Here is a 14,378-nt window from a genome sequence, read left to right on the forward strand (position 1 = left end):
ACAAAGTTTTCTTTTGGGGACATAATTTGAAACTGGGAAAAATTTGAAGTTGGAAAAAAGGTAATAAATTGCAATATATCGCAGAATATTGCAATATCTTTAAAATCGCAATAATATTGTATCGTGACACAAGTATCGTGATGATATCGTATCGTGAGGCCTCTGGGGATTCCCACCCCTACTAAGATTGAGTGACAAGTAGTACTCGTCCTGTTGTTTATTTGGTTGCCATGACTTCACGATTGATGACGTCCTGTCACTGTTCCAGTAGAGCTGGGCAGTATATCGATATTATATCGATATCGTGATATGAGTATCGTCTTAGATTTTGGATATCGTAATATCGAGCTATGACATAAGTGGTGTCTTTTCCTGGTTTTAAAGGTTGCATCACTGTAAAGTGATGTACTTTTCTGAACTTACCAGACTGTTGTAACTGTTCTATTATTTGCCTTTTCCCCACTTAGACATTATGTCCACATTACTGATGATTATTTATCTAAAATGTAAGTGTGAAGATATTTTGTTAGAGCACCAATTGTCAACCCTAGAATATCGCCGCAATATCGTTATCGAGGTATTTGGTCAAGAATATCGTGATATCTGATTTTCTCCATATCGCCCAGCCCTATGTTCCAGTTGCTCACCCTAAAGGGGCGAGAGAGCGGATGACCGTTCGCCTGAGTTCAGTAGAGCAGACGGCTCTGCAGAGTCGTGTAATTACGACTTTATGATTTTTCATAAACAGCTGAAGGAGCACGGTGTACGTAGCGGAAACCCTGTTGTGCGTCTGCCCTGTTTCTGATACCGTGGCGGCAGAAATTTTACCGTGGCGGGCCGCCGCAGCAATATCAACATAGAGGAAACACTGCAAGGGGCTGGTAGGGTTTGTGTATTTGCTGGACTCCTTATTCTGCTTTTTTCCTTCTTTCTGTAACACAGCTGCTGTTGGTCGACTTGTCTGAGGATAAAAAGGAGACATTTATTGTTTCAGTAAGTGTCCTTACAAACATTTATTACATCATCTTTTGGTTATCGATTCTACTTTTTGTAATTTCAGAGGAAACATTTAGTCCAAGTTTTGCCAGCTCTATCTCCACAGCGCTGTGGACTAAGCTCTGGCTACACCACAGATGCATTCTGGGATAGGAGAAAGAAGAAGAAAAAAACGCTCTGGGTTGTTTTGCATTTCTTTGAACCAATCGCAAGCGCTAAGCTCCGGACGCAGCGACTGGGTCTCTGCTAAATAGTCTCGGGAAGGAACTTGTTTTGGTCGAACATTTGCATCCCGCAAAAGAAGACTCCTTCCCTCCTGTTGTCCTCGGCTCAAATTACACAAAAATTACACGAATGGTTCCATAGAAACACTCTTTGAGTATAATTAATGATCAATTAACTACTTTCATTTAATTTGGAGGGGGTTTATTGCATTTGGGGGAAAAAAATACTGTTTCAAAACAGTATTCCTGACTAAACTTGGACATATACCAGTCTGAGATTCTCTCAACATATGTTACTCTGATTTGAACTATTAGTCAAAATAATTCATAATTTCAGCTTTCAGCTAGAGGTATGAATCTTCACTGATCTCCCGATTCGATTACGATTATCATGTCAGCGATTTGATTCGATTCGATATGTCGATGCATCACAATGCGTCAAATACATGTTTATATTAAAGCCATGTAGGATATTTAATTCATAGCTTTTCAAGCTTCAAAAACCAAACATTCTGCAGTGCTCTAATACTAAATAAATTGGATACATAAACCTATACAGCACTGAGCACATGGCACTTCCTGAATGTGCAAAACATACCAGAATATGTAAACAGAAATGTTGTTAGGCCCACTTTAAATTGTAAACAGAAATAATCGATTATGGCCCGGCCGATTATCGGTGCGGCATCGTCCATGTCCACGATTCGATGCATCGATTATTTGATTAATTTCAACACCTCTACTTTCAGCACTCAAAAAATACAGTACAGGCCAAAAGTTTGGACACACCTTCTCATTCAATGTGTTTCTTTATTTTCATGACTATTTACATTGTAGATTCTCACTGAAGGCATCAAAACTATGAATGAACACATATGGAATTATGTACTTAACAAAAAAGTGTGAAATAACTGAAAACATGTCTTATATTTTAGATTCCTCAAAGTAGCCACCCTTTGCTTTTTTTGATAACTCTGCAAACCCTTGGTGTTCTCTCAATGAGCTTCATGAGGTAGTCACCTGAAATGGTTTTACCTTCACAGGTGTGCTTTGTCAGGGTTAATTAATGGCATTTTTTCCCTTATTAATAAAAAGCAAAGGGGTGGCTACTTTGAAAGAATCTAAAATATAAGACATGTTTTCAGTTATTTCACACCACTTTATAATTCCATAATGTTGTGTTCATTCATAGATTTGATGCCTTCAGTGAGAATCTAAATATAAAAAAAAAAAAGTCAAATTGAATGAAAGATATCTCAAACTGCACTAATGATAGGTATATTTTGATTTAAATTAATTTATTGGTCATGAATTCTAAAAAAATAAGTGTAGCACTAATAAGTTGGAGTTAGTGGTGAATCCGGTGGTGAAGAAAAAAGCCCCGCAAGAAAAAAGAAACTTAAACCTTAAAAAAAAGCGGCAAGAACGTTGAAAAAAAAACACAAGGGTTAAATGAAGTTAACTGTTGACACAATCCAGTAACGTGAGCTATTTAAATGAGCTGATACAAGGTTAAACCTCATTGGCTCTTACCAGTGTATCTCTGTGTGTACTTCGTCCACAGCAATCCCACCAATCGGTCCCAAAACATCCCAGTTAGAGAGGAAATGCTGTGAACATATTCTCTGTAAATCTTTACAATCATTCCCCGAAAGAACCGAGCAGGGCTGCCTTGTCGCACCATCCAACTTTTCAGCGTGTAGCTCGCTAGCTCGAAGTTAGTTGTTTCCCGAAGTGAACAAAGTTTGAGAACGTCAACCACACATCGCCGGTTATCCGTTGATCCAGACTAGTCCAAGTGTAAACTTTTGTCTTAAATAGTAATCTTCCTTTTCCAGATTGGTGATGAGAGCTCTATTCTGCCCCCGAAGCTCCAAACTGAAATACTAGAGGAACTAAGTAACAGACAAAAAGTTTTAAGTGAGTAAACTAACTAAACAAAATCTAACACCGGTGTATGAGTTAGGAACAGAAACGTAGTTTGATCGTCCCAAATGTTGCCGGTCCTTTCTTTCAGCGGTGGAGGAGATGAACCGGGTGGTGTCAGAAGCCTTCCTGCACTTCTTTGTGAAAACGGTCGGCCATTACTCCTCGTATGTGAAATGCAGCCGTGCTGGAGAGCGGGGGGTGTTTGAAAAGAGAAGTTTCTACAAGGCCATCGATTCCAAGACCACGCGGCACTTTGTCAAGAAGTTCATCCAGACGCAGATGTTTGACCTGTTCATCCAGGAGGTGGAGCAGCAGCAGGCTGGACCGCAGCAAGGTGAGGACTGACAGACACACACACACACACAGACACACACACACACAGACACATACACACACACACACACACACACACACACAGACACACACAACACACACACACACACACACACAGACACACACACAGACACATACACACACACACACACACAGACAGACGCACGCTAGAGCTGAAGATCTTTGCCCGAACCCGATGGGACCCGACAGTCGGGTTCGGTCTTAATTTCTATCATTTTACACAGGCTCGGGCCGGGCTCGGGCCGGTCTCGGGCCGGTCTCGGGCCGGTCTCGGGCCGGTCTCGGGCCGGTCTCGGGCCGGTCTCGGGCTTTTGTTCTGGGTTGTAAATGAGCGGTCAGGTGATGCGTTTCGATTAGCGTGAAAATGGATGCTGAGGAGGTGAAACGGAGGCTGGCCTCTGGAGGACTTATTTTATTTCTTTGTTCCAACTTCCAAGTGGCCGATAGCCTCCGTTAGTCATGAATAAATGATGTTAAAACATGTAGAAATGACTCATTCTTGACTAAAGGTAAAAGAGCTGTGTGTGTGTGTGCGCACGTTTGAGTAATTTCGGGCTGTAAACAGATTTGCGCTTTTAAAAAGCTGTCAATCAAAATGTACTAGTCGGGCTCAGGCCGAATTCTGTTGGGCTCGGGGCTTGTCGGGCCGAACTTTTAAGGCCCGATTACAGCTCTAGGGTGAGGACTGTGAACGAATCACACACACACACACACACACACACAGACACACACAGACACACACAGACAGACAGACAGACACACACAGACGCACACACACACACAGACGCACGCACGCACACACACACACAGACAGACAGACAGACAGACACACACAGACGCACACACACACAGACGCACGCACACACACACACAGACAGACAGACAGACAGATGCACGCACAGACGCACACACACACACAGACGCACGCACACACAGACGCACGCACACACAGACAGGCGCACATACACACACACACAGACGCACACACACACAGACAGACGCACGCACACACACATCCACACACACACACACACACACACAGACAGACAGACAGACAGACACACAAAGACGCACATACACACACAGACCCACACACACACAGATGCACACACACACACACACGCACATACACAGACAGACATACAGACGCACACACACACAGATGCACGCACACACACACAGACGCACGCACGCACACAAACGCACACACACACACAGACAGACACATGCACGCACACGGACAGACGCACACACACGCCCACACACACAAAGGCACACACACACACAGACAGACACATGCACGCACACAGACAGACAGGCGCACACACACAGACGCACGCGCACACACACACACACACACACACACATACACAACACACACACACACACCCAGGGAAAACCCTGTAAAGGTTACTGCTCTTTGTTAGCATTCAACAATACAACAGTGAAAATCCTAACTTGAATGATGTATAAGTACAACAAGAACAAGTCATCTTTATCACTGACATTAGCATTAGTTTGATGAGGTTGTTTAATAAAGTTAAACAGTTTAATTATTTAAATTTCAAGTCTGGTCAACTCTAACTTTCTAGTTATCACATTCAAAAGCATTTCATATTTGACTATCAAAAGTGACTAAGTCTTGGTAACTTGAGCTCATGGTGTAACAACTTGGTGTTGGTACGGTGCACTGACTCGAGATCCTGTCCTTTTTTTTTTTTGTCTTGCAGGAATATTTCACAAAAAGATCCTCGAATACCAAGAGAAGACGAGAAAGGACAAGGCAAAGAAACACTAGCTGTCAGCGTGGGACCCAGCGTGTGTATATATATAGTTAAAGGAGTCCATAGGACAAGATGTGAATGTAGCACTGTGTGTTTTATGCCCCGTATCAGTTTTGGTTTTAAAGGCAGGCTTGGTAACTATTTCCGGTATACACTTTTTTTTAATACATTGTTTGAAATGGTCTTCACACCCACGGCAGCAATAAATAACTTCTGGGCTCTGAAAAAGGAACGACAAGCATCCGTCGCCTGTAGCTGTAGCGTTGTTACAGGGTTACCCTGTAACAACGCCCACCAATCACTGCAGGGGCAAGGAGGCGTTTCATTGGTTGTTTTTTTCACGCCCTGATCCCATTCACACAGTTCCACATTCATACCTGGAAGCTGCAACCAGTACAACCACAGTCTGATCTGCTGAGCCACTGAGCAGCTCACACTGGAGCAGGTTGGAGGTTAAGTGCCTTGCTCAAGGGCACCTCAGTGGTAATGAGGGAGGGGACAAGCGCTGCTCTTTCACTTTCCCCACCCAGATTATATCCTGTCCGGTCTGGGGATTGAACCGACCGATATAATTGTAGCAGTACCACTGCTGTAGACCACTGTTCACAGCGAACCACAAACACACAGGGAGGAATATTTGCCACAGCTCTTTATTTGAGGTACGCATCAGCAATGAATCGTCCCACAATCCGTCTGGAGCTCCCTCGCTCCCACTTGGCCCGAGGCTCTCGGTCTGCGAGGGCAAAACTTGCGCTGTCCAGCCCACCACACCGTGTCCACGTCTCCTCTCTCACAGTCGGCCATCAAGAGCTTGCTCCGGCTCACTACTGCTTTAAAGGGAGAGCATGATTAGACAACTCACTGCAGCTGTAGCAATCAGTCCCTCCCTACCTGCTCACCTGAGCCACCACATCCACCCCACACTCCCTCCACACCACCACAATAATATTTAGTTCTGTTAAATAGAATCCTATAGGTCTGGTAAATCGAAGCTGTCTCTGAGTGGCATAATGTCTGCCGTTTTGGACGGTATTATTAATATAGGCAGTCAGGTTTCCCTGCGCTGTGGGACAACAGGCCAAAATTATAATTCAGTTTGCAGCAATCCACCAGTGTCTGACCGTAGTCGTGTTTGTTTTCAACATTCGGTAGGATAGTTTTAGGTGTTTGCTTACCGTTGAATGAGACAGGAAGTAAAACTGCGTTCCTCTCTCAGCTCTGCTCTGAAGCAGCCCCGAGGGCGGGGGGGGGAGGAGTTAGAGGGAGCCCCGAGGAGATGCTACTTTTTAAATCTTTCCGGCTTTTTAACATTACCAACCCTGCCTTTAAACATGTGTGTACCAATGTGTGAATTGCTGTACAGCTATGTTGGCTGCTGCTCTGTGTAACACTGGCAGAATGAGAGACTTGAGCAGGAAAATCATTTAAATAAAGACTAGTTTTTGAAGTCTGCGCTCCAACAGTCTCTGATTTTAAGAGTGTGTGTGTGTGTGTGTGTGTGTGTGTGTGTGTGTGTGTGTGTGTGTGTGTGTGTGTGTGTGTGTGTGTGTGTGTGTGTGTGTGTGTGTGTGTGTGTGTGTGTGTGTGTGACTATATTCGTGGGGTTCAAAAACCGGGAGTCCAGTATACTTGTGGGGCCAGAATGCTGGACCCCGTAAGTTTAAAGGGCTGTTTGAGGGTTAAGACTTGGTTTTAGGTTTAGGGATATAATTGGGTTAGTAAGGGTTAAGGTTAGGCATTCAGTTGTGATGGTTAAGGTTAGGGTAAGGGGCTAGGGAATGCATTATGTCAATGACCGGTCCCCACAAAGATAGTGCCACAAACCTGTGTGTGTGAGACCCAAAATGTATGGAAAGCCATATATTTGTATACAAAAGAGCACAATGAAGTAATGCATGCTAAATTTGCTCCTTACGTTGTTGCTTTTCTCGAGATGATGCAATAATAAAATCTTTATTCTGCAGAGTCAGCTGAAGCTTGGTACCAGGCTTGTGCAAAATTCAGAATTTCAGAATTGGCCTCCATTCAATTCATGAATTGGAATTTGAATTGAATTGGCTCCGCCCCACAGGAAGTTGAATTTGAATGACAGGAAGTGGAATTAAATTCATTGCAATTCGAAGAAATTCCACACAGTCACACAGGAAGAATGTGTTGAATCTCACATACAATCTCACAGTAATATTACTGTTACTGTTGTGTTGTGAGTTGAAGGTGTGTTTAAGCCCTTTATGAGCTATATGCCAGACTCTTGCTACAGTAATGTAATGAGTAGAGTAATGAGTTACTATCCATAGAGAAAAACAAGTAAGGTAATGCATTATGGTTTTTTTTTTTTTAAGTGAATAATGTGTATTACACGTTCTTGAGTAGTGACCCCAACACTGATGATTTCAAATATCAGTAGCATAATACCATCAAGAGATGGTTTTCAAAATAAAAGACTGTCTGTCCGTTAACTTACTTGTAGATGACTTGAAATTTGAAGTAGCCTTGATGGAGCCACAGACTGGAGCACTGCAGTGCTTGCATATGGCTCTGTGGTTTTGTTTCTTCAAAATGAACTAGTACAGATGACCTTTTAGGCCTGCTATTATTTTCCATGTTATTACAAATCTATAAACGTTTGTAATCTGAAGTTGTAAGGGACTTCTGAAACTTAAAAAGTCCAGTGTTGACCATCAAATTGTGTCGAAAAGAAGCTTTCAAACAAATGTCCTCCTCAAATTGTTTGGCAACCATTTTAAATACTTGGTTAAATTAAAGCATTCTGGGAAATGGAGTCATGTTCCATCAGGTTCCACACAATTACAATTACAATAAATCAAACTTATGTACTTAATACAAAATGATTTGTTCGGTGACAAGAGCTTTTAACATTCATTGCTGGGGGAAAACTTTTCCTGTTAATGTAATATGTACAAGAAATTCAAACTAATATCATTTATAGAATATGTAATGCAATCATATCTGACATATATTGTAAAGCTTCATTGTTAAACACTTCACTGAAATTATGTATATGAATTTCTTTGAACTTTTGTTGAATTGCAATTCTGCTTCCTTTAATTCAAATTTGAATTGGAATTCTAGATCCTGTTTTTGACATCAATTCAAATTCAATTCAAGAATTGAATTGGAATTTAGGAGTAATTCTCAATTCAATTCTGAATTGTGCACAAGCCTGCTTGGTACATATAGCTGCTGGTTCATATACTGTACATGTAGTGCAGAGCACTCACCTCTCCACCAGTCGTAGGGCCTTAATGTGATCCCAGCAGCCACTTCTATCACTTTCCACAGTCAACAAATGTCAGATGTGGCCATTAAGTGCAAAATAACTGAACAACACAAATTAATCAATTAATCACAATTGTATCGAAATCGCAATATCCAAATCACAGGGGGCTGCAATATTTGTTAATGGCAAAATTTGTGTCTAACCGTTCTGAATGTATTGTGGTGCTGCAGAGACGTCCCGGACTACAAATCACATCCTACAGACTACAGAAACAAATCTTTGTTTGGTACAGATCCTCACAAAAATCACAAATATAATATCATTATTATATAATTATAATTATATAATGCATATAAAAATTTATATTTCTTCAACAATCATTTACATTTTTTTCAATGTTAATAATTTTCAATGAAAATGAGAATAATGATACAAAAACGATCATGCCCTCCAATTTCGTGACTCATATCGCGATCGCAACATCAGTCAAAAATAATCACAATTAGATATTTTCCTCATATCATGTAGCTCTATTACACACAAATCAATAAAACAGGAACATATTTATGAAAACAGCCCCATACTTTTTGGAAAATTCTGATTGATTTAATCTCTTAGTAGCAATAAAATGATTCTACAATTTATATTTTTCTTCAACAATTTAAGTGTACGGTTAGAATCAAATTACCAACCTGCAGACATGATAGTGTTGTATTGGGAAGCTGAGATCAGTGTTACAGTCACCAGTGTGTGTGGAGAAATGGAGAAATGGAGAAATTAAGAAACGGGAGTTGTTGCCATTAGTCATCACCATTGCCATCACTGCAGTCAGCTCCTTCCAGTTAGGATTCCTTCGGTCTTCATCTTTCAGGAGGTTTTTACCGGCCGCCGAATTCTTAATTCCCCAATGAATATAGAAATGCCTTTACAATCTGGATAATGTGCAATATTTAGGGATAAAAGTGCAAGATAAAATAAGAGAAACTTTATTAATCCCACACTGGGGAAATTCCTGTGCTACAGCAGCTCAAAAGAAAAAAAAATTACACACATCAGAATAACACAAATACACAATAAGTAGACATAGGGGAAACAATACACATAAAGTATAAGAAACAGAAAAAAACTGAATTAGTTATAATAATAATAATAACAGCTTTACACAATAAACACCCTTATATAAACAGACAGTATATAAACACAGATATACAGATGAGTAAGGTGCGGATGAATAGAAACAACTAAAGTATATGAAAAGGGGGAAATAGAGCAACCTTGTCTGATACGGTCTATGGTCTGACCCCGCCTTATATATCAGATCTATGGGCGGTGCTGTTTGCTCTGCGGTTGAAGTGATATCAACTGGCCACTAGGTGGCGTGCTGAGTTCAAGCAGGTGGTGACGCAACCCTTGGCGAAGCAGAGGAAGAGACGGCAGATACCGCACCTTCGACCAAGGTAAGTGAACAAAGACCAACTACTAAAGCACAGAATGAAAGGACTAGGAGGCAATATGTTGCACTTTTTCTTAAGTTAATTATCGTACTAAATGGACGGTTAACGTGCCCTGTTTTATGATGGTTTATTTAAAAACAAAGGACTCAAACAAAGGAGTTTAGCAGATAAGTAGCTAACGTTTACCAGCTAACTTTTCCTTAGCTTTTCGCTTTGGGTAACTTCAAGTTGTCAAATTCGTGAAAACGGATATCGTAAGTTTCTGGTAAGGCTTTCAAAATAAAACTCAGAATAACAAATATGCGATGAAAGAGTCTTTCCTATAAACATGACAGTTTAACTTTGAAGGAAATATCCGGTGTTAATCATACTTTCTCTGCCTGACTTGATGCAGCTAAGAACTTTAATAGCTAACTAGCTAGCTAACTAGCTAATGTTAGCAGGTTAACGTTAAAGCATTTGTTTATAATGCTATGGGTTAACGGGAACTACGCGGACTTTATATTATGAACCAAACTGTAACCAAGGTTACGCAAAAGTACGTTAAGTGTCGAGGTAAATTGCTCTCTTTTACGTTACTCTTTCGGTAACGTCAACGTTCGTTTATGGCACTGTGGTAACGTCTCGTTGCAACCGAAACTAACCACTTTTGGTAGCTACGTGTTGTTTACACTATCCGACTGGCCAGTCTGTATTGGACAGGAGCTGGAAAAAACCAGCCAAACTTAATCATTCCGGTTTTGTAAATAACCTCCAACACTGTCTGTCTTGTTTGTTTTTTATGGAGACGATAAGCTCTCGCGATATTACTCGTAACTCTAAATACTTTTTACTCTTTTATCGTCCGTTAAGGGCGTCGTTTTTGTTTCAGTATTGAAACACTTAATTTCCTGCATTCTGGTGGATTTTTATGCAACAATTTGTGTCATTTCTGTATCAATTTATGGAGCAAATGTTAATTATTAATATTATTATTATTAATTATTCTAATGGATTGTTCCCATCACACGTGCTTCGGGATGTTTTTTTTTTTAAGGAATCCCGTACATCTCAACAACAATACTTGTTGAGAATGAGACCGTCTTGAAGCCAGAAGCTTTTCGTCAGATCGTTTATATATCTCGACGTTTTGGGGGGCATTTCCACCTTTTAATGGGCAGGACAGCTAGGTGAGAAAGGGGAGCGAGAGGGGGAAGACATGCAGGAAGTCGTCACAGGCCGGACTCGAACCCTGGACCTCTGCGTCAAGGCTTAAACCTCAGTGGGTAGAGCAGGCGCACATAAACAAAAAATAATCTTTAAAAAATAAATATGAAAATGCTTCTTGAAGTGTCTGTAATTTAGCCGGCATGCCAAATTCTGACCAATAACACTCCAACAGATTCTTCAACATGCTTTCCATTAAGTCAAATTCAAGATTTCAAGATTCCTTTCATTGTCATTCAGCACAACACAGAAATTCAAAGCATGAATTACGAGCATGGCTCCTTTTTAAAAACGCACACAAACAGGGTAATAAATGGAGCTCTATATATATATTTATTTATTTATTTATTTATTTCCAGCAGAATATTTGTTCCGGCGACTATGTGATGTATTGCACTGTATTTGCATAGTAAAGCACAGTTTAGTGGTGTTGAGTTTAGTAGTCTGGTAGAAGCCGGGTAAGAGCCGTTTTTCTGTCTTGTCGTGCTGCAACGCAGGCTGCGGTATCAGAGAACAGGCTGTGACATGGGTGGGTGGGTGGGTGGAGTCTTTTTTTAGGATACTGGTGGCTTTAGTCAATAGCTGCTTTTGGGCTATTGTCTGAATTGTCTATGTTAGCTCAGTATCCTACTTAACTTAATATCCTAAGCCTATGTCTCATAGTCTGAATATGCACTTACAACTATCTGCATGGTCTATACAATGTCAGAAAAGGGTGAAAACTTTGCTACCAAGACTTAAAACTTATGATAATATCAAACCGATTTGATTCTGTTGGAACGTCCAGACGGGACAAGGGCTGACTCGGACTGAGTTTTATGACCACCTTACACCAAACTATTGAGACGACAGGAGCGCCCCGACTCTCGCAAGACTCAGGATTTCATTCCGATATTGGAAATTTGTCTGCGACAGTGGGATCGCTTGAAAATCGTTTTGGTGTAAGGTCAGCATTATGCGTCAGTGGTGCAGTGTTTTTCTCTTAGCTGTGTGGCAACATTTTAAATGGACCAGGGTTTTTCCTACACAGAAAGTGTTGGCGCCCCCCAAAGAGGTTTTAGCCAGCACCAAAGAAAAATACATGGACCGAAGCGTCTGCAACCAGCCTCTCATCCAAATGGTGACCCTGCAAGATCCCCAAAAACTCAGTGACTTTATGACATATTGTCTTTAGATGTGAGATGGTGTCAGACTTTAGTTTTCTCAGTCTTTTAGTTTATTGTAGGCATAAGGTGGGATGGGATAACAGAGAGATTAACGCAGCAGCAGAGTACACTGCGAGGGTTGGATGTTACAACACTAACGGAGCTGAGCACTCAGACATTGACAACAATGAACAACTATGAAATGAGGTGACTGTTGACCCAGAAAAAGAGGAAGGAAAGCGGCCTTGCTCTGCTGTGTGAGCAGAGAAATGTTGATAACATTGTGCCGTTATGAAGAAATGATGACGAAATCTGATTTGTGCAAGCACTAATGTCTCTTAGAGAAAGATGGGGTTTTGAAGTCAGCTGAGTTTGAATATGTTTCTAGATTAAGCCTAATAGAGATGTATAAAAAGAGATAACATTTGATGAAGGCAACAACTCCCCTGATCCCACGCTACTTCATGCAGTTGGCATGGTTTCCTGGCTTATTAAACTGATTTTATTTTCTGTGTGAACAAGAGATGGTAAGAAAGTGACAGAGATTACATTGTTCTTAACACGTGAATTTAATCTCCCCATGTAATCAAATAGAGCTGCAAACATTTACCGATTTAGTTGTGTCAGCTATTAAATTATTCACTAACTATCTTGATAATCGAATAATCTGTGTGAGTACATTTTAAGAAAGAAAAGTAAAACTGTTCTGATGTCAGCTTGTTGAATGTGAATATGTTCTAGTTTCTTCTCTCTGTGACAGAAAACTGAGCTACAGTAGATTTGTTTTGAAATAATTAACCAAGCTAGCTAGCGCTAACGTTAGCTGGTAACTTAAAGGGAAAGTTTGCAGATTTTCTGTTCTGCCGTACATGCTGATGAATGGCGGCCGTACGCAGAGGTCCATGTAAATCTCCGTTGATTGACTTGCATCAGAGGGGTTGAAAATCGGCAACTTTCCTTCTTTAGCGTTTAGCTTAGCGTGGCGTCATAGCAACCATAAACAACACTGGCTCTAGCTGTTTGCTGCTTCCTGTATTGTGCTGGAGGGAGAGCACCCATTGGTTGCTGACAGTGTTTACATGATTTAACTTCACTACCAAGACTTAAAACTTGGGATAATATCAAAGATTTTGTCGGAACGTCCAGATGATGGATGGATAGATAGATTAAACTTTTGCCGTATCCATCGCAACTCTGATGTCATTATGTTAAGCCCCGCCCACCGACTCTATACACGATGTGATTGGCCTGACTAGAGTTTGGTTTTTCCAGCTCGCGAGCCAACGGAGAGTTGCTAGACTGACCCTGGCTGCAAATTACATTCACTGCCGCTAGGGTGCGTCTAGATTTCTAGGCTAAGCATTTTGTGCCACATAGTGAGACATTTTACCGCGGACACGCTCCGTTCTCGCCGCTGACTTTGTCCGTGTGTCGTTCCAGGTAAAGCATGGCAATGACTGGCCCGAGCTCGTGCTCCTCCATGAGTAACCACACCAAGGAGCGGGTCACTATGGCCAAAGTGACCCTGGAGAACTTCTACAGTAACCTCATCGCCCAGCACGAAGAGAGGGAGATGAGGTAAGTTTCAGATCTACATCTAAGTCCTTCTGTGGCTGCTCAGTGGTTTCCTTTTGCAGTTGGGGTTAGCTTTGCTCCTCACACTGAGGTTTTAGGCGCATGATCTTGTTATTCCATAAAACATTCAACCATTCACAGGGAAACTGATACAGGACTTCTGCTTCTGCTCATAAGTTGATACACAAGCGCACACACACACATATATAAACATTTACATTTTATTTGTTTTTCATTGGGGATGTACCTTATGTCTAAATTAAGTTGAGGCAAGACCACTTCCTGTTGTAACAACTTACATCTCATCATTGTACTGGTTGGTTTAGTAGGGAGGCTGAGAGATTTTCTGTTTTGTTTTTTTAAACAGATTTCACTCTGATGATGATGATGATGATGACCTTTATTTAGTTCTCGGAGGTACAATTGAGGGCAAGGCCTCATTTTCAATGTAGCCGAGATTACACAAAATA

The 14,378-nt window shown here is 41.2% G+C and overlaps 2 protein-coding genes across 7 annotated transcripts in view; both read left to right on the top strand.

The window, feature by feature from the left end:
• dennd2da (DENN/MADD domain containing 2Da) overlaps nucleotides 1-6,734 on the top strand; it is a 56,327-nt gene extending 49,593 nt beyond the window's left edge. For all 6 annotated transcript variants that reach the window (XM_039801015.1, XM_039801013.1, XM_039801014.1 and 3 more), the window contains 4 exons: nucleotides 943-993; nucleotides 3,059-3,140; nucleotides 3,238-3,483; nucleotides 5,234-6,734. In XM_039801015.1, the coding sequence (XP_039656949.1) occupies nucleotides 943-993; nucleotides 3,059-3,140; nucleotides 3,238-3,483; nucleotides 5,234-5,301 (447 nt within the window). In that variant the 3' untranslated portion in view covers nucleotides 5,302-6,734. The remainder of the gene's footprint in view (nucleotides 1-942; nucleotides 994-3,058; nucleotides 3,141-3,237; nucleotides 3,484-5,233) is intronic.
• A 3,150-nt stretch (nucleotides 6,735-9,884) lies between these two features.
• The window catches only part of LOC120559042 (serine/threonine-protein kinase 38-like), a 20,569-nt gene continuing 16,075 nt past the window's right edge, over nucleotides 9,885-14,378 (top strand). Inside the window, exons 1-2 of the mRNA XM_039800464.1 lie at nucleotides 9,885-9,985; nucleotides 13,774-13,911. Coding sequence (XP_039656398.1) covers nucleotides 13,781-13,911 — 131 coding nt within the window. The 5' untranslated portion in view covers nucleotides 9,885-9,985; nucleotides 13,774-13,780. The remainder of the gene's footprint in view (nucleotides 9,986-13,773; nucleotides 13,912-14,378) is intronic.

The sequence above is a fragment of the Perca fluviatilis genome, chromosome 5 (assembly GCF_010015445.1).
Source record: "Perca fluviatilis chromosome 5, GENO_Pfluv_1.0, whole genome shotgun sequence".
In the NCBI taxonomy this organism is placed as follows: domain Eukaryota; kingdom Metazoa; phylum Chordata; class Actinopteri; order Perciformes; family Percidae; genus Perca; species Perca fluviatilis.